At 52.0% G+C, this 25,242-nt stretch overlaps 1 protein-coding gene across 3 annotated transcripts; it reads right to left on the reverse strand.

Annotated features, from left to right (window-relative positions):
• On the reverse strand, window positions 1-14,077 carry TFRC (transferrin receptor). Of its 3 annotated transcripts, none has more exons than XM_048954602.1 (19): window positions 14,009-14,077; window positions 12,394-12,464; window positions 11,046-11,224; window positions 10,216-10,438; window positions 9,905-10,048; window positions 9,547-9,643; window positions 9,051-9,173; window positions 8,253-8,348; window positions 7,950-8,089; window positions 7,506-7,675; window positions 7,142-7,261; window positions 6,436-6,521; window positions 6,246-6,309; window positions 5,810-5,877; window positions 5,396-5,463; window positions 4,918-4,999; window positions 3,834-4,055; window positions 3,176-3,316; window positions 1-2,921 (listed from the first exon to the last, which is right to left on the reverse strand). In XM_048954602.1, exons 1-19 carry the CDS (start codon window positions 14,075-14,077, stop codon window positions 2,679-2,681), a joined length of 2,406 nt encoding a protein of 801 aa, XP_048810559.1. In that variant the 3' UTR covers window positions 1-2,678. The 3 variants fall into 3 exon arrangements, with proteins under 3 accessions (XP_048810559.1, XP_048810562.1, XP_048810561.1); XM_048954605.1 differs by having other exon boundaries at window positions 13,990-14,033; XM_048954604.1 differs by lacking the exon at window positions 14,009-14,077 and having other exon boundaries at window positions 11,046-11,259; window positions 12,394-13,665.
• Window positions 14,078-25,242: the final 11,165 nt, after the last annotated feature.

Below are 25,242 nucleotides of genomic sequence, written 5' to 3' on the forward strand. Positions count from 1 at the left end.
TTGAATCTTTCAGAAGTTTTATTGAAGCAGACAGCAGGTAACCTCGATACAGACAGTAACACCCCACACCAAGTCAGACACAAGCCCCACCACAGCAGCAGGCACGGCTGTGCTGGCTCCTGACTCTCCAGGTTTCATCTTTCTCTGCTGGCTGCAAAGCACACACTTAAGTCTGACATCAAGATGCATGCAAGTGCTACAGCAAGGAGTCACAGACAGCAAGCTCTTAAATGCCATCTGGAGAAGTGTCACTAGGAAACAGCTACACAGGGTTGTGCACATGCCTCAGAGACAGCAGGGCAGTTAAGGATGAGCACTGGGACTCGCACCTGGACAGCAGGCTTCCAGCTTCCGATGAATGCGAACAGAGCCCCTCCGTTCACATGGGCTGAGCTCACTGCACAAGCAGTGGGCACCTGTGCCCGACCTTTGTGGAGGATGGAGTCTCTCACCCAACTGCACATCCTTCAGGCGTTACTGCTGGGCCTCAGGTAACACTCTTGATTTAAATTATCATGATTTTTAACTTTTTTTTTTTCCTAAACAAAGTACACAGCTAGATGCTGCCTGACACCTTCCTCCTGGCAATCTGCAGATGTCAAACACCAACAGTGCTCAGCATCGGGTCAGGGAGCAGTGCAGCACCACAAGGAAGGTGTTTCTCCCAAAAGCACCCAAAAGGAATGACTAAGGTTTCCAGCAACACCCAGGACAGAAGCAAGCAGCCTCTCCAGGCGTGCACCCCAGCATCAACCAAAGCAGGCAGAGTTCTCTGTAGTAGTACACACACCCAAAGCAGCAGCCTGAGCCCTCCAGCCAGCAGTCAGCCCCAACCCCTACATTCACCTTGAGTTCATCATGTCTTTGTGACCGGTTTGAAGGAAGTTTACAACAGCACAGAACACACAAACTACTGCTAACTACTCTACCTTTCACTAACATCCCAGCCCCAGTCTTGTTACTTGGGGCAAGAAGCAACTTCACAACAGCACAGCTATTAGAACGAGTTCAGCCTACAGAGAAGGAGTCTACAGAAGTACGGAACAGATTGAAGTTCGTATTTGCATCACCACAGGAGAGTGGAAAAAAAATAGGACTGCAGGAAGTTGATCCATGTTAGATACTAACCATCAAGCTTTGCAGATGACATTTCATGATAAGCATAAAACAATTATGGGAAACACTGTCCCCGATAATTACGTACACCCATAGTGCAACATATGGAGGTCACTGCCTCCGATATAACACTGTGGTAGGCAAAAACTACCTTGTTCTTTACACATTATGGAAGACACTGCCCCCGATAATGTCAGTTAGGTTTCATGATACATAAGGTACTGGAAGTCTGCAGGAAGCTGCCATTGCCAATAGGGCCAATGCCCAATCCGAGGGATGAGTTTGTGTGCAGTGCAATGGATGGGGTGAGCGCTGCACAGCGAGCCCTGCTCAGGGTGCTCTGCCCCTCCATGGAGCAGTGCCACCACATGAGCACGAGGCTTCCAGAAACAGGGAAGAAGAGGAGTCCTAAGCCCACAGAGCGGCACAAGACACCTCGGGGAGCCAAAATTTCCAAATTTTGAGTTGCTTTCCAGCATTTCAAGGATCATTTACAAGTGCAACCCAGAGACTTGCTACCAGGTTTAAAAACAAAATTTAGGGGGGGCTTGTTTGGATTGTTTTAAATGCAAAGTTCCAGTATCATGTTTGATTGTAATAGCAGATGCTGCTTTATTCAAAAACGACAGTATAACTGTCATAATTATGGAAGGCACTGCTTCCGATAATTATCTTCTATAAAAAAACCCACGCACCATTTATAGTGAACACTGTCACTGATAAATAAATAAACAAATAAATATCTCAGTGTCAAACAAGAGCCATCCTGCAAAATGGCATCAGCCAAACAGAGTTTGGCCAGCAAGAGACTCTGCTTTGCAAAAGGCCCCAGCACAGCAAGGTCTGAAGTGCCAGCCTAGAGCTGGCTCTCAATGACTCTATTCTATGATTCTAATGCTGCAGGACTCGTGGAGGTACCAGCTAGGAACACGAAAGGGGGGCACAACAGTCTTTGGGTTATCTTTCCTGGGTATTGAGGCCTGCCCTTGTAGCAGCAAGCCTCCAAGATGTCATTGGAGCCCTGCTGCTGAGTAAAGGCAGGCCGGGCACTTCAGAGCTTGCTGATAACCCAGCACTTACAGGCTGCTGTTTTTAATTCTTCAACCATAGGTTTGTGCCTGCAGCTCACTGGCCAGAGAAGAGATCCTTACTGTGTCAGAGGAATCCATTCCCTGCCCTGTCACTACATTTAGGGGGCCAACAATAAAAGAATTTCAGATAGACACAGTACCTTCCCACTCAAGGTACTGGTTCAGGATTCTCTTGTGCTCTTAGCTCTCAAGTACACCAGAGAGCAAACCCCACAAGCAGCAGCAGGTGACAAGTTTGACTGTGGTCAGAGATATCATCATAATTTTAGTACCTGCTTTAGAACTGCCTCATGAATTTGTGTGAGATTTAAATTTTACGCTCAACTTTGGTCAAGAAAAGATTTGTTACCAAAAAACAAAAAAAAGAACAAAAAAAAAAAAAACCCCAACAAAAACCCTCTACAGAAAAATAACGCCATGGTAGGGAGTGGGTTTCCCTAACCCTGTACCTTAACCAGGTGTTTGCAGTGCCTAGAATTCATTGTCAGTATCCCAGATATCACCTCCCAAGGCGTTAGCAGCCCCTTTAATGGTCCACGTTGCTAGGGCCAGCTGCTCCTTCAGCAAGTTCACATCCACGTCGCTCTTGCCAGTTTTCAACAGCTGCAGATGCTCCACCAGACTCTGCAGAGTGTGGGTGCCTCTGCCGAAGAAGACGTGGCGAAAGGGAACATCTTTTGGTGAGAGGTATGGTGACAGGAAGTCATACTCCACCTGCAACAGAGATGCAAACTCAGTGTTATGCTTTCACCTCCCAAGTTTTTCTTTTCTGATCTGCCCCATCACCAGCCCTCCAGCATCAGCACCCAGCCCTTCCCTACAGCAGCTCTGCCAGGGCCAGATCCTGACAGCAAGCACAGAAGTCAGTCACCTTAACATTTAGCACAGCACCTGCAGCTTCCAAGTACAAAGCCCATCCTGCCAGCCCTCACCTCGTAAGGAAAGGCAAGCCAGCTGCAGACACCTACCTTCATGATCCTGTCATTCAGGGCTCTGCGGATGACCTTGTTCTCCCTGTCGCTGTTCGCAATGTCTCTCCTCAGTGCATCTGCAGCTCGCTGGAAGTCACCACGGGCAAAAAACAGCCAGTCCAAGGTCAACCCCAGCTCCTGTGAGGGAGGAGCTGTTAGCAAACCTGATTTTCTTCTTTTGCAGCTCTCTTACCAAGAATTTTTTTTTTTTTTGCCAGTTTAATTAAGTAGCAGAGCAAGTTCCCGGCAGTCTTTTCTGAGGTCACTGAGCACAGCTTATGCCTCTCCCCACCCACAGTTTCTTGTACTGTTTCAGCAGAGGTGCAAACGAGATGCAAAGCTGCACTGTGCTGTGGATGATGTCCAGGCTAGAAAACATAGCACCCACATCCACTTCCTTCCTCCACCACAGCAACGTCAGATAGATCTGCCTGCCACAGATCTGCCTACACAGCAGTACTGCCTGTACTGCTTTTTAAGGATTTTTTTTTCTTTTCTTTTTTTTTTTTTTTTTTTTACTCAAATCACATCTTGTAACACTCGTATCCAGATAAGGAAGATGTCCACCCAATTGCAGCTAACAGTCCTGGAGTACTGCTAATGCCTGGCCTCAGAACAGCCTTCAGGGATTCAGTGCACTCAGCGCCCTTCTTACCTGCACATCCTTAACGTAAGGCAAAAACTTCTCCTGGTATGCCAGTAATTCTTCACCGTATCTCCCAAAGTCCAGGAAGAGCTCGTGATCGTGGGTCAGCCTGAGAGCTACTTGTCCAGCTACTTCTGCAGCAGCACGCAGAAGTGCGTCCAGATTGTCAATTTTCCTCAGGTTCTCCAGTGTGTCACCCTCAGTATTCAGGAAATGATATTCCTCATCTTTCTAGAAGAAGGAAGACATTGAAGTCAGACACAAGTGCTTTGCCAGCTGGGAGTTATCTCCCAGTACATTCCATTTCCTCGTGCCTCTAAGTAGTGAGATTCGGGTTGGAAAAACTTCAAAGCACAGGAGAGGGAACAGACCTTCTACATTTAGTCCCTCACAGCTTCCAGCAATCAGCTCTGCTAGTTCGTTAGCCCATTTCCCTGCAAAGTTGTGAGCAGGCAAACTCCAGCACATATTTTGGTACCTGCTGACAGTACTCTCCAACCCTTCCTGGGCAGAATAACAATAGATTTTTTGGAGGAAGCCTGACACTAATAAGATCCAAACATTCACAAGCCAAGGAAGCTGTTACCATAAAGGCTCCAAGTTCTACAGCTGGCAGCCTGGCTAAGGCCATTTTTGCAGCAACGATCTACAAAAGCAGATCTGGATAGTCTGTGTTAACACTTGCTCTGGCCAGCTGTACAGCTTCATACAGCTTCCCCAAAGCACTTTGCTTGCTGAACAGCAGGTTGTAGTGCATCTTCCACTGAAGCAGCAGAAGCTTGACATCTTTTCAGTGTTGTTCATTTCCCCATCACTGACCTTTGAACCTCCAGAACAGTGCTGGTTCCCCCTCCCTATAGGACATAAGCATCCAAGGTGCTCAAAGACACACTACAGGCCACATCCCAGCGGCAGCCTTCAGAACATGTGACCTCTCAGCCTGGGGTCTATGGCAGTACATGTCCTTTCCCAGAGAGGCTCCTACATGGACACTATGCTCAGGACAGCACTCTAGGCTTTGCCATCTTGGAGAGCAATATCCCTCTAGCACTTTCCATGGAGGGAACGCACCATGCAGTTAGACAGCACTTACATTGTAGAAACCAAAAGACACCACTGGGATTCCTGAGTATGCCAGGAAAGGGAATGCTGCATTATCCAGGCCAAGAGGAACACTGCAAGAGACAAGTATTGAGCCATTATCAACTGGTTTAGGCATCCCAGGAAAAAAAACTACAAGGCTAGAGCTGAAGCACTGAACCAGCTGGGCTACCCTGTTCAGACCAGACAGATTTTGGCAAGGAGTCCCAGCCAAGTACCAAGGGCTGCTGGTCACTGGTCTTTGTGCAAGGTGGCTCTTGCCCTGCACAAAGAGCATCTGAACTGCCTACAGGCAGCCTGGGGCAGCACTAAGCAGAGCTACTGCTCTGCTCTTCACACTTACCTGACCCCACTGCAACAGGTAAAGCCTGCTCCAGACAGTGGCATGACATTCCAGCACAAAGAGCAGAAGCTGTTCAGTTTGTTCTACAGAAATCTGCTTTCCCAAAGAGCAGGATGGCAATACTTACACTGCTTTTACCCAGTCTGAGCCAACTCTGTCCAAGAGACTTCTTGATCCTTGTGCTGGATCCTTCACCTGCAGAGAGAGATGACAGTCACTGCACTTATTCTAACCTCTATTTAATTTGCTGTATCTGCCCCAGAACTTGCATAGTTACGCCTGTGTCTTCTTCCACACAAACACACCCTATGCAGGACAGGCACTCACCTCCCACCCAACAGTGATATTTACTGATTTCACATTGGAAATAAGTAAACTGCAGAGCCCAGAGCCCAGCTGACAGGGCCCTCCAGAATATTTCAGCCCCTTTATGTGATGCTTCTCCTGAAAAGGTGCCAGCTCTGGCAAGGAAAATAATCCAGCATAGCTCTGGCTTAAACTGTAAGTCACACCCAACCAGCTTGAGACCCCTTCAACTCACCCCCTTCATAATTCTCTCCAGCAGCATGTACAGCAAGGGGCTGGCAGAAATCTTGACATGGCTTGCTCCTGGAAAAAAAAGAAAAAAGGCATTTGACGCACTGATAACTACTAGAGCAGCTCAGACTTGCAACTGAGAAAGATCACTTGACCCAGGTGGTAATCTATCTATAGCTTGCTGCCAAAGGCTCCTCAAGATACGTAGAGCAAAAATTACTGAGACCTAGAAGTGTCTTCTAGCTCAGGCTGCAGCAACCTCCCTGCTTCAGCTCAGCCAGTGATAAATGGAGTCATTCCAGCTTTCAGCCAAATATCCAACACCACTTTTGACACAGTTGGAGCAGAATTTCCATTTCTGGAGGCTAATCAATGTCTGTCAAACTATTCTAGTCCTACTTGATTTCAAGGGGAAAAAAAAAAAAGGAGTGGCAAATTACCCAGGACTGCAGCATCCAAATTGATGTAAGTGAAAGCTTTGGCATGCAGCATGGCAGAGTACCCCTAGAACAAAACAAATACTGTAAGACAAGCAGTAACAGTATAACACCAGGGCATTTAATTAATAAAAAATAATCAGAAATAATGACTGAGCAGTCATCAAACAGAAGCCTATCAAAGAAACTGTACCTCCAGCCATTCAGTAGCACCCACAGCTCCGTAGTCTCCTGCACTCCAGCTAGCAAAGATGATGCTTCGCCTCGGTTTGTAGCCCTCTGCAAAGACAGAGATGGAGATCTTCAGCCTTCCTCACTGGAGATGTAGTAGCACTCAGGGCCTGGGCTGATCAATCACCTGCTGCTCAGGCAGAGCTTAAGCATTCTGGCTGTCACAGAAAAACGTGCACACTAATGGCAGCAAGCATATCCTTTTCCCAGCCTTCCTCCAAATCCTCCATGCTGCAGAACTGCATAGCAAAGCCATACTCACTGTATTTGCCCTCCTTTCTTTAGCTGCCTGAGCTCAGAATTAATGCTGGGGATGAGAGCACTTGCAGTAAGTGCCATCATGCAACCCCCACCCCTCCATCTGGTAAACTATTGAAACGTTTTTCACCTTCAGGCCTGGCTGTACAATAGACAGCTCAAATTTGAGGCTTGTAGTGCATGCTATACAAGGATATTCTTGCATTCAAGCCACACCAGATAAAGCAGGTGATCCCTTGGAAGCAAGTGCTCACTGCAGACATAGTTGTCTGTATTAGACAAGAAACAGCCTTTCAGAAGCCTTCTCGATTCCCTACACATTTCTTAAAGGATTATTTTGTAACTGGGCTCTCCAGTATTAACAAACGTAGAGCTAAGCCAGTATCATGCTTTAGTACACAAGTATTTACCATTTTTCACTATGTCTGAGATCACACGGGCAAGTTCCAACAATATAGCAGTTCCAGTGCCAGCTTTAGCCACTCCTGGGCCCCAGGAATCTCTCTGGGCTCCAATCACAACATACCGATCTAAAAAGGAGACATCAAGATTTGAGGTTCAAGCTTCACTTTGCAAGCACTATCAGAGAGTCAGCTTTGAGTTACTGTGCCAGGAGCTACGTATAGAGTCTAACCTCTGTATGAGGTGCATTGCTCTCATTTAGCCTTTCCCTGGCAGCACAGTTCAGTTGTACACTTAATCCTTAAAGAAGGGCTGTGGTTCTAACTGAAGGAAGTTCCCCTCGAGCCTGAGCCACAATGTAGTTGCTATTACCTGGTTCTTCAGATCCTTGGATAGCACCAAAGATGTTCAGAATCTTCCTGTCTTTCATAGAATTGTTTACATCCATTTTCACCATTATCTTGCTGTCCTGCTTTGTTGTCACCTTACAGGAATAGATCCCACCTTTCCAATCTTCAGAGCATGAGTCTCCATCCATTTTGCTGAGGAAAGAGACCCCAAACTCATTACCCAGCTCTGGTCTCATTTAGTTACATGTTATCAGGATAGCTATGTGATACCATTTACTATCCAGCTATCCTGTCTTTAAGCTACAAGATATGGACACAAGCAACATTTTTCCAGCCAGCCCCAGTAAGTGCTTCCTGCGATACACAGCAGATACCAGCAGGGAGCTCTCTGGGCTCGTAATACCTCAACACCATCCTTAACCCCTGCAACAGAGACACCAGCACACAAGCCAGAAGAGATCATTACCTGAACAGCCTGGTTGCTGCACTGCTGGAGATGGTCTGAACAGCAATGTGGGGTAGTCCTGAAGATTCAACTGGTGGAAACTGTGTGTGGTTGAACGAAGGGAAGCCTGGGGTGTAAGGGTCTCCAGTTCCAAGGTGGGCCTGTGAAAAGCAAGAAGCTCCTCAGGTCTCAGAAGAGCCCAACCACACAAGGGCACAAAGTGCTGCTTGAGCTAGAAGCTACAAGGACAGCTACAGTTTGCAGCTCATAGGGAAAAAAAAAATTCCTCAGAATAACAAACAGGAAAGCCAATCGCATACTCACATGCCCGAATGGGATAAGGGTCCCTCCCACCCCATACTTGAGTGAATCCATGTACATGAGGACTCCAACTGCTCCTGCCTCTTTGGCATTTGCAACCTGAAGGGTAAAACAGCATTAGCTGCACATTTGCAGTCATCGAAGTGCTTCTCAGCTCTGTGTCTATGACACAGTGACACATGCTGGGCAGAGTCCTACAGCCCTGCCTCCCCACAAATATCCATCTGAAGAGCAGTTCTGAGGCAGGCCTAAAACAAGCTTGTGTACAGAAGGACTTGGATCTTTTATAGACTGCTTGCATGTTACCTCCTACAGAGCGAACATTACAGCAATACGTGTGGCAACAGACTGGGAAGGCAGTGCCAACACTTGGTGCAGATGAAGGCTTAGTAAAGAGCCAAGTGAGACACTGCAGCAGCAAGAGGTGTTCTGGAGACAAGGCTGTCCTGCTTCTAACAGCCCTATTACTGCTGCATCTAGCAATAACAGCCAACACTGCACCCTGCCATCCCCCAAACTGCCTACTTCTCCCTGTTTTTCCCAACTGCTTGGCCATCCCAGTCAGGCTGCCAGAGGCTAAGAACACTGGCCCCATAAATGGTAACCAGCTCCTTTCAATCTGTGTCCAGACCTGTGCGTGGAAGCTTGGAGAAAACAAGCAAGACCAGACCTGCTGAACAAGTTTACCTATGAGTTCTAAAAACTTGAACTGAGGTAGAGAGGTGTGACTAAAAAATAAAAAAATAAAAAAAAAACACACAAGACCATGTTTGGCCAGGCTTTAGGGCACACAGTGTTTACCTTCTCGGCAAGTGTTATTTTTCCAGCTCTGACAATGACTATGGTTCCATTCAGTGTAGTCACTGACTTTTGTATTGTCTCAATATCTCTTTTCAGTCCATAGTTCACGTAGACAGGTTTGCCCTAGAACAGAAACACTGTTATAAACATAGTAGTCCTATACTGGTAAGACAATTGAAGCGGCCTACAAAGCTGTGGAGCCTGGAACACATCAGTCTGCCATTAACAGAAAGCAGTTCAACCTCAGCAATGTAAACTCCAATCACATGCAACACGCCTGCTGGAGCAGAATCTCTATGAAAGCTCCTGGGCTGGAAGAGAAATTTAAACTGTATTTTGCTGAAGGAAGAAAACTGTGTGCCCATTCCTCACCCCCTCCCCACCAGTTCTCTAACTGGGGAGGCCTTTATATAGTGCCTATTCTGAGGCGAGCTATTTCAGACATCACCATCTGACAAGCATGCACAAATCCCTCAATTTTCCTGAAGTCACTTACAGAAAAAGAGCCACTCTCACTGTATGCCACGTATGCATCAGGAATCTCCAAAATCTCCTCGTCATCACTGATCAACATGGACACTTTGTTCTTGGTGCTGTTAGAAGTTAGGAGACAGTGTTACATTCTTTCACACACTGAATATTTAGACATCTCACATATTTCTGTAATTCTTGTAATACTAAGTCAATCTATATACTAAGGCAATGCTGTCAGCCAACACAGTGGCTTGCCTAGATAAGGTCTGCTTTAGAGAGGTGTAACTGGCTCACGATTTCAGCAGAAATTCTGTGTTTACTCAGGGCTATGGAGATCCATGCTATGTATAAGAAAGATCTGCACTTCTTTGTTAACATACCTGCCTCTGACTTGCAACTTAATATAGTGTTCATCATTCCACACTTTATCCAAGAAGAAGCTGTTGAATTGATCATGAATGTAGGTGGCCATGTTCGAATCTTCAGCCTCACCAGCCTCAAAGGAGTCCAAGCCTGCCCTTTGCCTGCAGGGAACATACACACAGCTTAGGCCACAGCACCAGGTTGCATTAAAGCACCCCAGTCTACACAGTCAAGTCAGATGAGTCATTGAAAACCAACATGCCTCCCTATACCATTAAGACCCTTGTTCTCTCCCACAGCTTTAAGTTATGCTTTCTGGAACTGTTACCTCAAGCGGTCCCCAAGGTTCTTGGCTGACAGCTTATCTGACAGCATGGCTTTTAGTTGAGGCCAGTAGATGACAGGTGGTCCTTGAATCTCTTCTTCAACAGTTTCATCACCATCCACCAGGTAAGATGCAGTAGGAGTCATCTCACACCTGCCACTTCCATCTTGACAAGTGGCAGCCAGCTGCATTCGTCCACGATAACTCAAGTAGCCAATGAGAAACCCTGCAGAGAATACAGATTCCTTTGAGTGTCAGAAAGACAACCATACCAGCTCCACATCATACCATGTACTCACAGCAGCTTGACAGTTAAGTTGCATCTCTGTTCTCACACCATTTTTAACAAGCTGGTGTACCCAGGGACACACAGGAATAGCATCCTGACATTTTGCTTGAGTTGGCACATTTGAAAGTACAATGCAGATGTGATCTTGTGCTTGGCAGGGTCCCCCCAGCACCACTCAGAGAGAAGAATGTTTACTTTAGGTTGGCAGCAGAGTTAAAACCTTTTGAAAGATCAGCATGGATATTCATCCACATGTCTAGAGAAGCATTAGGAGCTGATCAAGGGAAAACCAGAACCCTTGCCACAGCCACCCGTTTGTTCTTTAGTTAAGTCACAGTCTCACTGTCAAGCTTCACACTTCTTTGTTTCAATTTTATGTTACAAGTCTGAGCTAGGCATTCTTAAGAGTGAGCGAAAAGAAGCTGCAGCCTGGATTGAGGCTCTTTAGTCACCTCCCAAAACACCACAAATTCTAATGTTAACAGCCATGGAGAGGTTCAGTACTACAGTCCACTTCTTGCAGTTGCTTCCCACCCCTCCTTACCAATCAAAAGGAGGAGAACAGCTGCAATGACTAGGAAGCACAGCTTCTTGCCATTTCTCTGTGGCTGAGCCATACTGTCATGCATGTGCTCTGGCCTTTCAATGTCCACTCCTTCCTCATCATCAGCAGACAGCTTCATCTCCACGTGGCTGTTGTCTCCATCCGTTTGCCTGGCAATGCTGAAACGTGTGTACGACATCGGCTCGGCACTGAACTGTTGAAAAGACAGTCATATCATGGAAAAGAGTTTGCTACAACAGCCTACAGGCAGCTGCACCCATGTTCAAACTAAATCCAGGTCTCCCACCTAAAATTATGCTAGCACAGCCCAAGCCTGGCTGTCAGTAAGTCACGCTGGCTGCTCTGAACAGACACAGGCAGACTAACATCCATACAGGGTCTGATTCTAGCTTGGACTCTGTTACAGATACAACACAGAAAACAGCACTGACATTTCCCATGTGACCCCATGGCAATGGCTGGCAGGATTTCCTGGCCTTAATCAGCAATGCTCTGCTCTAACCTGGAAGCGTGCAACCTGCACAGAAGGGAACTCTGATCCGTACAGAAGAAAGGGAAGACAATCCCTCCACTGCTGTGCCTTTGAGCCACATTCACTTTGACGCAAGTAGTTTCATACTGGGTCTATATAATCTTACAGTAAACTGCCCCAGGCTATTTTTAAATTACACTTTTAATGAATATTATAAGAGAGCTATGCTGAAAAGAGATACCCAGGGGAATCACAGAACGGTTTGGGTTGGAAGGCACCTTTTAGATCATCCAGTTCCAACCCCCTGCCTTGGGGAGCTCTGTTGGCTCACATCAATCTTTCCACCCACCAGAACACTCTAGACCTTCTCTGCAGGGTCACTTGAGTTCTTCCCCCAGTCCATACATACATCTAGGACTGCACCTTGCACTTGGATCTGCTGAATCTCACTAGGTTCTCACAGGCTCACTTTACAAGCTTGTCCATGTCCCTGAGGTCCCCATGTCACAAAGGCTGAGCTTACAGTAGAATTCACCTTCCCCCCCCCCCCCCCCATTTACCCTCCCAAAGTAACATAACAGAACACAGTTGTCCTGATAGGAATACAATCAGCTTCCTCAGCAGTACTTCCTCCTGGGATATTGTTCAAAGCTCACCCCCCTAGTTTATCTCCTTTTTTCAGCTTCCTGAAAGACCCAAGACACCAGAGCAGTTAACGATAACCCCACCATACTGAGCAGCTCACACCACCTTATCACAGCCAGTTAGCTACAGGGAAGCTGGTCTCACAACTCACACAGGAGCACCTAACACTACCTATCTCTTGATAAACGGCACAGGGGTGGAATGCCTTACCAAGTTAGACAGTGCTGCTCTGGCATGATCCATTGCCTTCCGGAGGAGTACTCACCAACTTGTCCGAAGGCCTAGAAATTCAGAGCACAACAAATCAACTCTGGCTGTTCCCCTACCACCACGAAAGATGCCCAAGATCCAAGTCAATAGCGGAATGCACATGCATGCTTCTATCTACGCCACAGTTTTAATTAACCGACAACAAACTTGCCCGTTAACCCTGGATGCAACCAGCAAGTTCACGTATTCACAGCAACTCTTTTCACGGAGCCCTAATGGCAGCAGGGAGTGCAGCTTGAAAGCCAAGGGTCTTGCCTATTGCAGGACCATCTCCACTTAGGAAGGGGTCACAGGAGGTAGCGCTGTGACAACAGACACCACGCACCTCAGTCTATCGGGGTCTGGCTGAATAGCAGGTGGAGACGAGCATCTGGCTGGCAGCAGGGGCAGCACAGCACCCTACACCAAAGCAGCACAAGTTCTCAGCCCCTAGGAGCACTCCTAATAGGAAGATATCTCCTAGGTGACCAGGTTCTTCCCAGTGTTATAAAGGCAACCTCTGCTTTGATCAGCCGAGAGCAGCCACCCAAAACTGCGGTTACTTTCATAGCCTGGATTTTTCTACATGGTAAGTGCTGCAACCAGAAGTGCTTTCGTTCATCTTCCTCGGTGCTTCAGCACTCCTCCCTTGGACAGCTGTGGGCAGAAGCTCCGTGCGGTACTGACTGGACAGCGTGGGTCGGGACCACCCAGCTCACGCAACGCCCCCAAGCAGCGCTCTGAGAAGCCGCTTCGGGCTGATCCCTACGGGCAGGGCATTGGAACTGGTCTTTAGGCACACACAGATTACCTTTACACCTGGGAGCCGCGCAACATAAGCCGATTGTTTTGGGCAGAGAAGATCAAAGGTTAATAATAACGGCCGGGACTCGTTCCACCCTTCACTTACGGCCGGGGCACGTGCGGGCGGAGCTGCTAGCAGCTGGTAGGGGCTGCAAGCGACAGCCAGAGGGTCGGAGTCCAGCAGGCCGTGCCTCCCCACGGGAAAGCGTGTGCGTGGGGAGGGCCGGGACTCGCAGCAGCAGCACCCGCAGCCGGGGGAGCACGAGGGGCGCACGTGGCGCGGGGACGCAGCCGCTGACTCAACCTCCGCGCAGCGCTCATAGCAAAACCCGCAGAGACAATGAGCAGAAGGCGGGCCCCGCGTTCCGGGCAAGGATGGGAAAGGTGGGGAAAGCAAAAACCGCCCTGCACGCCCAAAATGCAGCAGGGGGAGAAATAAAAAAAAAATAAAAATTAAAAGAGGTAAGAAAAAAAAAAAAGGTTAGATTCAGAGAAAGGCGGGCGGTGCCGGGGCTCGGCCCGACTGGGGGCCGCGCGATAAGGCCGTGCCGATACGCCGCCCGCCGCGGGCACGTCGCCCCGCGGGCACCTCAAGGTCAGCGCAGCCGCGTGCGAACGGCCCCCACCCCCAGCCCGCTGCAGGCCGCCCCGCGCTCAGCCCCGCACCTGAGCGCGGCTCAGCTCGCTCTCTCGCTCTCCCCCGCTCCTCCCTCCCACCCAGCCCTGCCCGCGCCCCGCCGCTCGCTCGCTCACCCGCCCGCCGCTCCCGCACCTCCGCCGCCCCCTCCGCTCGCCGCGCAGCGGCACGACTGCCGTTCCCTGCGCCCTCCGCGCCGATCATTCTGGGCAGGCCCCGCCCCGCCCCAATGCCCCGCTCTGATTGGCTCTCCGGGCGCGCAACCGCCGTCAGACGGCGCCGCTCCGCTGCCGCCTGGCTGTCTTCGTGCGTCGGCGGCCCGTTTAGTCGCTCGGTGGCGCGGTCAGGATGGAGCGGTGCACGTTTGCCTTCCGTTTATCCCCCCATCACCGCTGCTCCCACAGACTGTGACGGGCTATCAGTAGGAAGGTTCAACCTCTGCCGCCGTACCGCTGTGGGTCAACAGCACAGCACAGGAGGCGTTACATTCGGAGCAGCCCTGGTGCTTGTCTCCCTGTATGGTTGCCTCCTTGGGGAGCACCAGGCATGGACCTTCAGGCCTGTGCGTGGCCAGGGCTGCGTTTTTGGATGTGAATGAACAAAGGCAGCCTTCCACGCGGTGCTACCTGGTATTGCTGTGACGTTACAATGGCACCGTGCTGTGCTGACAGGAGCACAGCAGGACGAGTGCTCTGCACAGCTCTGAGCAGCCAGCCCTCATCCCTGCTTTCACCCCAGCCTTTGTCTCGGCCCTCCCTGGGGCAGCTCTGGCCTCTGAAAGAGGGCAGGAGCAGAGTTGTGTGGTTCTAAGGAGAGGTACAGCGTAGCGGCATAAAGATGAAAGTAGTAAATGATGTATGGAGTGTGTTTATGGAACCCATAAAGCACCACTGCCTTAGGTAAGCCTATCCCCAGCTGGCAATGCAGTGCCAGGCTGGGGCTCAGGGAGTGGTGAAGGCAATAACTGTGGGCAATGAAGATCTGCAGCAAACAAAGGCAGTGCAAACAGAGCATTCATGAAAGCACAAACTGGGTCAAGGTCAAGCTGTTGATGGGGAGCAACAGGAGAGCTGCAGTGACCTTTGCATTTTGCATTGACCATCACTGAGCCTCTGAGCACTGCCCATGGTCACGGGAGGCCCCACAGCCTCCTCTGCCTTCTCCATGCTTGGGTGTGAGTGAAGGTCACTGCTCCCAGCTTCTGCCCATCACTCAGAGCAGTGCCAGATCTGCACTCTGCTTCAAGGTTTTGCTGTGCACACACTCGGCAGCGCTCTGCTCATTTTTCCCTTGCTCGTTAAAACTGGTAGGGATGGATTATTGCCTCCAATCCGCTCCTGCAAAAGAAAGATGGGAGCATAAATTTGGTCCTTTGGCAGAACACATGATTGCAAAGAGGATTATGTTTCATGAAAAGAAATACATTCCTATGCTGATAAAGGGGGGGATTAGCCAGGTCAGAAACTCGATGCGGCTGTTGGGAGAGAGGCCTCCTGCATATCAGCAGCTGGGAGCACTGGTGGGATGTGCCAGCTCTGAGCAGCTGTGGCCCCAGCTCTGGCTTTGGGGCTCATGCTCCTGGCAGAGCTGGGTGCTGCAGCTGTACCACTGCTGGACATGGGTGGGCATTGCCCTCCTTGGTGCCCTGGGCAGCCAACAGTGCAGGAGAGTGCAGAAAGGGGATGGATGGATCCTCTGGGGGAGCTTCAGGTTGGATATTAGGAATGTTTATTCTCATAAAGAGCAGTGGTGCACTGGCACAGCTGCCCAGGGAGGTGTTGGGGTCATCATCCCTGGAGATGTTCAAGAACATCAAGTGGAGATGTGGCACTTCAGGACGTGCTACCATGGGAATGGGTCAACAGTTGGACTAAATGATCGTAGTGGTCATTTCCAACCCCAGTGATGCTGTGATTGCACAAAGGCCTGCTAAGAAGAAGGTGCTTTCCTTCTGCTTTGTTCCAGGCAGGCCTATGTGCAACCCACTAAAACCACACGATGTCTCAGTTCCCTGTTTGTAAAACCTACAACAGGGCTTTCCAGTCCATTCCCTGGCAGTGCTGCTGTGTTCAGCACTCAGTACACTGTGCACACACCAACACAGCTTTGGGAGATCTCACAGGAGCGATGCTGAAAAGCAGTCACAGATTTCTGTCTCTCCATCAGCCACTGTCTCTGTTTCAGAGCTGTTGCCATGCGCTGTGCTGTGCCAGCCCCAGCTCTCCACAACACATGTTCACCACAGGTGTTTTCTGTTTTCTCTCACAGTATCTTAGGGCGTGTGCTCAGCAGTTCCCCATTTCCACACCTGTTAGGAAAAGAAATTAAACTAACTCTTCAGAAACAGATATTTTTGCACCACAGCTAGCGTTGGCGGTGCTGTACCCCAAAATGTTGTGTTCTTCAGATGCAGTGTGGTGCATGAAAGCAGTTCAAACCCTTTTACATTGCATTTGCTGCAGGCTCGAAGTCCTGGTGCCAGCTTCTATTGAGGCATTCTTTCTCATGGCAACTTGGCCCTGGTGTTTTTAGATCACAGAATCATAGCATCACAGCATGGTTAGGCTGGAAAGTACCTTAAAGCCCACCCAGTCCCAACACTCTGCCTCCCACCAGCTTAGTTTGTCCAGGGCCCACCCAACCTGGCCATGGGCACCTCTAGGGATGGGGCACCCACAGCTCTCTGGGCTGCAGTGCCAGCGCCTCACCACCCTCTGAACAGATGTTTGTTTCTGTGTTCTCTGAGCTCCTGAGGAGCTCGTGCATCCCCTGACTTGGGCTCAAGTGACCCTCTGTTCCTTCATTCGTCAACCCCATGATGTGACCTTGTCCTTCATCTTGGAACATGAGACCAAACAGAGCAAAGATACAGTTTCACTTCTGTTTTATGGAGTGGCTGACACTTGTGTGACAGGCAGCACTTTGTAAGTTTTGGTGATTAGTTAAAAACAGAGGGAAAACAAAAGCCCAGAGATAAACAGCAAAGGAAAACACACAGCCAGGAAAAAGCCCTGGAGGGAGCGGAGGCACGGCAGGTAGCACTGCGTCTTCCCTTTGAGATAACCCTTGTCCCTGTGTCCTTCCCCGGGAAGCACCTGGGTCCTGCCTGGCTCCTTGTCCTCAGCTGGCCCAAGGAGCTGCGGAGATGAGAGGAGGCTCTGGCCAAGGACGCTGTGCTCTGGGACTCACACAAACATGCAGACCCTATTTCAGGGACTTCTGTCTTCCCACAGGACCCCAAGCTCTCCAGCAGCTGCACCAGGAGGGAAGCAGGGATGGAGGTTCTTGCTACAGCAGCGTTTCTTGCTGGAGGCCAGCACAGAGGGTCAGGGGAGAGGCTCTAGCTTGTACCATGTCCCAGCAGGTTTAAAGCAACCTGCATCTTTCACCTGGGCTTCCTTGCTTGCAAACATTGTTTTTTGCCGGGACATTAACTCTCCACAGCCCTGGGGATCCCTCTGTGCTCCTTGCATAGTGGGAGTGACCCTGCCTGCAGGGAGAATGGGGGCTGTTGTCTGTGCTCAGAGCACACATGGAGATGGGGCCACCGGCAAAGACCAAGGCCTGGGAGATGTTCCCTGCTTTGGGATCTGGGAAGCTGTGGTGACTTGGTGGCAGCACACCTTGCCCACCTGACTCAGGACAGCCAGGACAAACAGCTGTCCCTGTGCTCAAAGCAAACCATTCACCGTGCTGCTCCCAGGCACCAGTTATGGCTTTTGGCAAGATGCTGGCCCTTCCCAAGGGGACAGCGGCAGCACGAGAACAAATCTCCAGCATGCACGGGGCTGATACTGCTTTCACCAACGAACAGCACTCAGTGGGCAGCAGGGCTGGCAAGAGATGGGGCAGGAGCCGTTGGCAATCCAGAGCCCTCTGTGCTGTGGGGTCAGTGTGGTTACAGTCCCACTATCTATGGGGCTGCACCTGGCCCCGATAGTGAGCCTGGCTGCACTTATCTACTGCCTGGGAGTAGAGCCAGGCAGCAGCAGGGGGCTGTGGGGCAGGGGACCGGCACACAAACAAGCTCAGGATGTAAGCACAATAGGCACAGAAGCTGGGGGATGCATCAAAGCAGCTCTGCTCTTGAGTTCTGCGTGTTTGATCGCACCCCTGGGCCTGGCTCCTGCTGCTCTGGGGGCTGGAGGTGGGAAGTGGAAAGGGAAAAGGCAATGAGGAGAAGGCGGGCATTGGGCTGGGATACAGCTCAGAGGGTCCTCAGCGCCACATCATGGGAACCTCACGAGTTCCCTTGGCCCCTCTTTGTTCTGCTCCTCGCTCATCTGTATCTCAAGTGCAAAACACTGCCTCTCTCTTTCCTGATTCTCTAGGCAGGCATCTCAGACACCTTTCCAAAGTGCTTTCTTTTCAGAGGCATTTCCCCTGAATCGGCTGTTTTCTGAATCTGGGAACTTTTGGAGTTTTCCTCGGCAGACTTTGTGGTTTGAGTCCCTCCAAACCAGGGATGCCACCTATGATCTGTAGTGCTTCCATATGGCGTTGGAGTGTGGGACATGGGGATGGGTCACCCGCAGCAACCAGCTCCCACCTGCCCCCCGTGTCCCTTTATAGGAAGGGGCAAAAGTCCCTCTCTGCTCACCATAAAAGGGCCTGGGAAGAGGCTGTAAAGCTGGGAGTTTCCCCCTGATTTGCTCTGTGGTGCACAGAGCAGTAGTGCTGCATAACGATAGCAGCAGCCAGAGCTGCTCGGTGGGAACCACCCTCCCAGATAAGGGAGCGTGTTGGCTTTTAGATTAAACTTAACCACCTGTATCTGTGGTTTGGGGGTTTTGAAATGAATTTCTTGGCAGAAGAGGAGCCCAAATTGGGGAAATAAAAACAACAAAGGAGAAGGCAGCACCGTGTCACGCTCTGCAGGGGAGTCGTTCCCAGGAGCAGAGTGATGGCTCTGCACCCGGAGCTGCTGCAGCCCATGCACAGCTGGGCCAGGCTGGTGCTTTCCCTGCAGCTTTGTGCAGATTTTTGGTCCCGGTGGCTTTCCTGCTGCTGAAGCCATTGTCAGGGTAATTAACTGAGCAGGTGCGGGCAGCCCTTCAAAATCAGAGGCGTTGCTTTGTGCTGTGAGCCCGCTGGAAAGCCTTGCTGCAAGGCAGATTAATCTCTCTGAGCAATATCCGGAAGCAAAGAAAAGAAAGGGTTTTAAACTGGGGTGGGTGTTAGCAGGGAGAAGGAGAACTCTCTGCCTACTTGTAACTGCCTGTTACTGACAGCTGCAAAACCTGCCCTGGCTGGCAGCCTACCTGCTGCAGCGTGCCAGAGCGTGGCCGAGCAATGGCGCTTAGTGCAGGTTTGTTGCAGGTACACCTGTGACTTCATTCACAACAACCTGGTGCCTCCAAGCAGAGGTCCTGCAGCAGTGCTGCTTTCCCTGGGTGCACAAAGCACCTCAACGGTAAACCTCAGGCTGGAGAAGAGGCACAGTGCTGGGAAACTGGGTGTGCTGACCTTCTGGTGTGTGCTGTTCTACCCTGCAACAGCCCTGCACCCTGGCACTAGCACCAGGCACGTCCCTGTCTTATGTGCTTCCCTGGGGATGCACATGCAGCAGGGCCAGGGTGCTGCTTGATGGGGAGGCTGACTTGGTGTGGAAAAAAAAAAATGTTTGTGTTTTTGTCTCAACAGCTAAAAAAACTTCTGAAGGCAATGGAAAAAGGCTCAGCTTGTTTTCAGTGACCAGAGCTGTCCGGTATTTGTTCTGACCTCCTGAGGTTTAGTCAGAGAGTCACAGCCATAGAGAAGTGGTCAGCAGGGACCAATCCTTCGGCCCTGCTCAGTCTCAGGACTGGCCTTAGGGCTGTTGTGTGGGTGCAGGCACCTCCCAGCCTCTTTCCCCCCTCCAGCCAGCACTTGTGGATTTTGCTGGGTGTGATCACCACTGTCCTGCTTTGCCTGTGCACGTCCCAGCTGCTCAGAGCAGCTGCTTTATTAATTAAGTGATGCCAAACGAGCGTGTGCCGATGTTCATGCAGAGTCACGGTGCCCACGTTGTATACATGCAGTGACAATGTCAGGGCTGGCTGTGTGCTCCCCACCGCTCACCCTTCGATGGGGCGGGATGGGCAGAAGCAGCTCTGCCCTTTCCCAAACACTCTGTGTGTGTGCTGGCTCTTGGAGAGAATATTTGCGGGGATGAGGTGTGCCTTTCTATAAGCCTCAGCGTTTCCACCTGCGAGCTCCTAATAGGAGACAGACGGGTAAGAAAATAAACTCTCGACCAAAAAAAATGCCCCGGAGCCCACGCTTCTACCTCGTCCTTCTCAAAATGCAAACATCAGCAGTGACACGTGATATTTTAGGTGGCCACGAGAGAAAAAAAGCCCCTCTGTTTTCCAACAAGGCGCCTTTCTTCGGGGCTGCCCGCAGGAAACCTCTGGCTCTGCTAGGAGCGAGGAGGAAGCAGAGCCTCCGTGTGTTTGTTGGCTGCAATGCTTCCTTTGGACCCCCACACCGAGCCCCTTTGAAGGTGACAAAGCCCATGCCACGCAGAGCACAGCCCCGCTGGATGCTGGTGTTCTGGGAGGAAAAGCAGACAGAGAGGAGCCCGGAGCTGCTCGGCTGATGGTGGAGGCGGAGAGGTTATCGGGTGACCCATCTGTGGGGCTGGGTTCAAAAGGAAGGGGTGGCTAGAGCCATCAAAGCTGCTCTGATGGCCTCTGTCCAGCTGCAGAACGGCTCCATCCAGCCCCTGCCCTGCCTCCCACCATCCTCCTTGTCTCCCAACTGGAGACGGTAAAATAGCAGCTCTGTGTGTGTGCTGGGGGCAGTGGGACATCTTTGGGCAAAGCCAGCATGGCCAGGTCCTGGTTCTGGCCCCTGGGGCACTGCTTTGGGAAGCATGATTGTGGCCCCAGTGGGGGTGATAACCAGCCCACGGGACACACTGCCTTGGGGCACACCCCTACTGGCTCTCTGCAGCACGTACATGTTGTATAAGAACCTATATGTTATATAAACTCACAGGTACACACACACCTATATGGATATGTGTAGCTTTCCTGCTGCCGAACATCCAGTCTGACACTGGAAGCAGCTTTGGGAAGACACCACTGAGCTGGTGAGGGGTTCACACATTCCGTGACTTCATTCATTCCATTGGAGCAGAGCACTGAGACTGCAGCAGAGCCTCGTGCGGTGACCTTGAGGAGCGTGGCCCATGTGAAATGCATCTGAAACTCCAGCCCTGTCCTACAAATAGTGCTTGGCACAGGCTGTCCCCAGGCATTGAAGCAAATGAGCTGCCTCTGCCCTCCTGCCACAGGAATCGCTCCTCATTTTACAAGTGGGGAAACTGAGGCACGGGAGCCCTGTGGGTTTGCAGGGCTTTGGGTTTTGTGTGCACAGGGTGTGCTCCCCACTGCAAAGCAGTGAAGTGCAGTGGGGGTCTGCAGCTCTGCCAGGGGTCCCCACCTCTTGCTCCCTCCAGGCCTATCTCCTGGGGATGTCTCCTCCCACCCTGCCTGCTGCCTTCCAGGGGCAATCAGGGAGCTGCAGACCACCTTTATCTGTGGCCACCCGTGGGCAGGGCTCCAAGGGCAGTATCAGTGGTGTGGCTCAGGCCCTGTGGCCCCCACCCCTCTGCACTGAGGCCGGGTATAGGGGCACCCTGACTATTGCACATTGATGCTGTGACCGTTGCACGGTGACTCTTTAGGGCTCAGGACCTCTTGCATCCTTCAACCCCACAGCAGCACGCACTCACCACCTTTGCAGGTGTTCGGGTGTTGCACTGCAAGGCAGACGGTGCAGCGTTTCTGTGCTGCAGGATCCTGCCCCCGTCCTGCTCCAGCCTTCCTCTTCCGGTGGTTTCCTCCCAGCACCCTGGGAAAGCTTTTCCTGTCCCTTTCTCAGTGCTGCAGTTGCCGCACTTTATTTGTTTATATTGAGCTTTGTCCATCCTCTTGCTTCCAGTGCTTCGTGGGGTGCTGCCGGGATGGTGGCGGGGCTGAGTGGGGACACTGCCCTGAACCCAAAGCCATGGGGTGGGGGCAGTGGTGCTGTGCAGGTGTCACCATCCCCAGCCACATGGACTCTGCAGCTCACAGTCCCAGGCAGAAAAGTGCATGGAGGGAAGTGTTTATTGCCTGTTTATCCAAATGGACCACAGCATGAACACTGGGTGAATGAGCTGCCTTCCCATGCGTGCCAGCTGCCCTCAGTGTCGGTGATGGTTGTCACTCCTTGGTGTCCTGGTTACCTGGCATGGCACTGGGCTCTGGGAGGGAGAGAAAAGCATGGAGATGAAGGTCCTGGGAGTCAGGGCCTGCTCCAACCACAACCCAGGGAGCCAGAGGTGGGTGGAAAACCACCCCAGGCAAATATTTCCATTTCCAGAGCTTTTCCAAGTATTGGGAACGCTGACCCAACAGCTGCGTGGGCAACGCTGGCATGGCAAGAGGGCTCTGGTGAGCTTGTTTGGGCAGGTTTTCAAGGGCCAAATGGTTTTGTTTAAGGAAAAATGCTAACCCACCAGACAGAACCCTGCCAGCACTGCTGGTGGCCCCTCAGAGCACTGCACTCATGGGACTGAGATTTCCTGAGCTTTCAGGTACTGGGGAGACCGGTGGGTGAATGGCTGTGTCTGGGAGCTCCCTTTTCCTTCTGTGCAGAAGGGTTTTTTGGCAGGCAGGGGGATCCTGCCTGCACCAAGGGATGGATGCTCACCTGCCTTCAGCTCCTGCTCATCCTCCTGGCCTTTACCTGAGGCAGCAGCCTGTGAGGACAGGGGTGGCTGTGGGGAGAAGGGGTGAGTGACCCTGGGGCCACTGTGCGGGGATGGGGGCAGAAAACAAGAGGAGAAGCCCCCAGCTGCCCCATCCCGTTCATCCCACTGCACTGCAGTCTCCACAACCATCTCCATGGCAGGGCCAGATGTCAACATGGCATTGCAGGCACGCTGCGTCCTGCTGGCACAGCTGGTGCTGGCTGTGGGATGTAACTGCCCTACCTGCTGGCTCTCCTGTTCCTGGGACATTGCTGCATCCAGATGGGGTGATGTCCACATTGCCAGCACCGAGCAGTTGTTGGATGGTGGTGAGCTCATGGAGGAGTTGGTAGCGATGGTCTCAGCACTGATGGTGTTGGTCAGAAGCAGCCAGGCAGGGTGGGACGGGGACAGTCCCCACAATGCCTGGCAGGTTGGGGCATCACACTGGGCACCACACTCACCTCGACTTCCATAGGGCACAGCATAGGCAGGTGTAAGCCTGGGAGTGCAGAGTGGCACGGTGTGACCCTCGGGATGGGGATAGCTGGGGACTCAGTGCAGGTGGTGTCACTGAGAGGGGATGGAGAGGGATGATATGGGTGGTGTGGGTACCTCCTTGCGCTCAAGTGCCTGCACAGTGGGATTGAGCTGTGTGGAGCATCGATGTGTCATGGTGCCATCCACTGCTCTGGTGCCCTGTGGCCGTATCCGCTGCCTCGGTGTGCGCTGCGCTCGGGTGCCCCAGAGGGCCCAGAGCACGATGGGGTTCAGATAGAGGATGGTGAAGAGGGTGACCGTGATTCTGTAAAGTGAGTCAGGGACAAACAGCCACGAGCACATCGTGCACCAGGGATATGAGCAGCAAAGGGAACAGGCTCCAGCATGCACAGCCCACACGGCACCGCAGGGTACACGACACGTGTGCATGTCAGGGCAGGGCTCTGCCTCCTGGCACCAAGGATACACGTCGATCTTCTGCAGGGTGATGGGCTGCAGGGGGCAGAGCAGCGGGAGGAGGATGCAGGACAGCTGCACTGCCACGGATTGGGATGTAGCGACCGTCAACAGGAGGTGGATGCAGCGGTAATAGGAGATGGTGGAACGATGCCGTGGGCAATGCTGGGACCTGATGTTCTGCCTCGGTGCCTGGCAATGCTGGCAGAAGGGCTGTGACAGAGGGGTGCTGGCAGTGGGGCACTCCACTGGGACCAGGGGCACCCAGGGTCTCACTGCCCCCTCTGCACAGCATGCACACTTGGGTATGCATATAAAGGGTGCAGGGTGTAGGGAGAGGGGTGTGGGATACAATCAGTGGGGCTGCAATGTACTGGAGGTGTGCAGCACTTTGTCCTTTACCTTCTTGCAGCTATCGCAGCAAAGGCAGAGGATTTGATGGCAGCAGGAATGGTGGCAGCGCTGCCGCCTCACTGTGCTGCTCTGCTCCAGCACATCCCTCTGGGTCCTTCCTGCAGGTGACACAACAGGGACCCCACTCCTTCCAGACCTGGAGCCATCCCCTGCTGCCCCGTCCCCCTGTATCCTTGTGGCCCACCTGTCCGGAGGAACTCCAGGCTGGAGAAGCTGAATGCCAGCAGACTGGTGGCAGCCTGGATGAGGAGGATGGTGGTGAAGAAGGGACCCAGTGGCAAGCTGTGCAGGGCCAGCCAGCTGTACCTGTGGGATGGAACAGGGCACAGAGCTGTGGTCACAGAGCAGGGTGAGCTGGTGCTCGACTCCAGCATCCCTGAGATGCTAATGTGAAAGGGCAGCTCTGCCACCCCATGGATGCTACAGTGGAGTGGCTTACGGGTATGAGACCAGCAGGTGCAGGACCAGGAGGATGCTGAAAGGAAAGGAATCAAAGAGCTCCATGGCGAGCAGGGCAGCTGCAGGGCCTCACAGGCTGGACTGGATCCCCTTCCCTGGCAGCTGTGGCACAACAATCTGTGTTCCACTGCTATGGTAACTACTGCATCCCTGCTACACCCCATGGCAACTGCAGCTTCCTGTTCCAAGTGCTGGGGAGTCTTTTAGGGTGCGAGTGCCACTCTGAACTTTGCAGGAGCCCACTGCATACCAGAGCTCATTTTCCTTGGGGTGCTGGGAGGGCACCAGGAGCGTGAGCATGCCCACTTCCCAGGAGTCCATTCAGGGCAGGGACACACTGAATCCCAATTCCCAGCTCAGAGTGCCCCCTCCCCAGGCCACAGCTTTGTGTCTGGGGCTGATGCTGAGCAGCAGTGCTGAGTGGTACCAGCCCTGCCCTCTGGCATCATGGTGCTCAGTTAACTGCTGGGAGCTGAGTCCTTGCAAACTTCTCACCTGCTGCCATGCGCCTGCAAAGCCACAAGAGTGCCAGGAAGGACAGACAGACACTCCGCCATCTGCCAGGCTTCCCGTGGCCTAGTGGTCAGAGCGGCACCAGGGTGGCAGGCAATGACACCAAATCTTGCCCCACTCCTTCTGTGCCCCAACAGGGGGGCACATGGGGACCAGGGCGCCCAGGCACCATGGGATGACCACCCAAGCCCATCTGTGGGGTGCCCAGAGGGTGGGCAGGCAGAGCCCTGCATACCAAGCTCTGGGGACACGCAGGCACCATGGCACATGTCACAGACACTCCTCCCAGGTCGATAACCGTGTG

This window comes from Lagopus muta, chromosome 9, assembly GCF_023343835.1.
Source record: "Lagopus muta isolate bLagMut1 chromosome 9, bLagMut1 primary, whole genome shotgun sequence".
NCBI lineage: Eukaryota > Metazoa > Chordata > Aves > Galliformes > Phasianidae > Lagopus > Lagopus muta.

What these genes read in the sequence shown, in the direction of transcription:
- TFRC (XM_048954602.1), bottom strand. Translation starts at nt 14,077, where the DNA reads ATGATCGGCGCGGAGGGCGCAGGGAACGGCAGTCGTGCCGCTGCGCGG. An exon ending in GTGCTACTGAATGGCTGGAG is followed by an intron (nt 6,310 to 6,435) that starts GTACAGTTTCTT and finishes GTTTTGTTCTAG; the next exon opens with GGGTACTCTGCCATGCTGCA. An exon ending in TCAGACTGGGTAAAAGCAGT is followed by an intron (nt 5,000 to 5,395) that starts GTAAGTATTGCC and finishes TGTCTCTTGCAG; the next exon opens with TGTTCCTCTTGGCCTGGATA.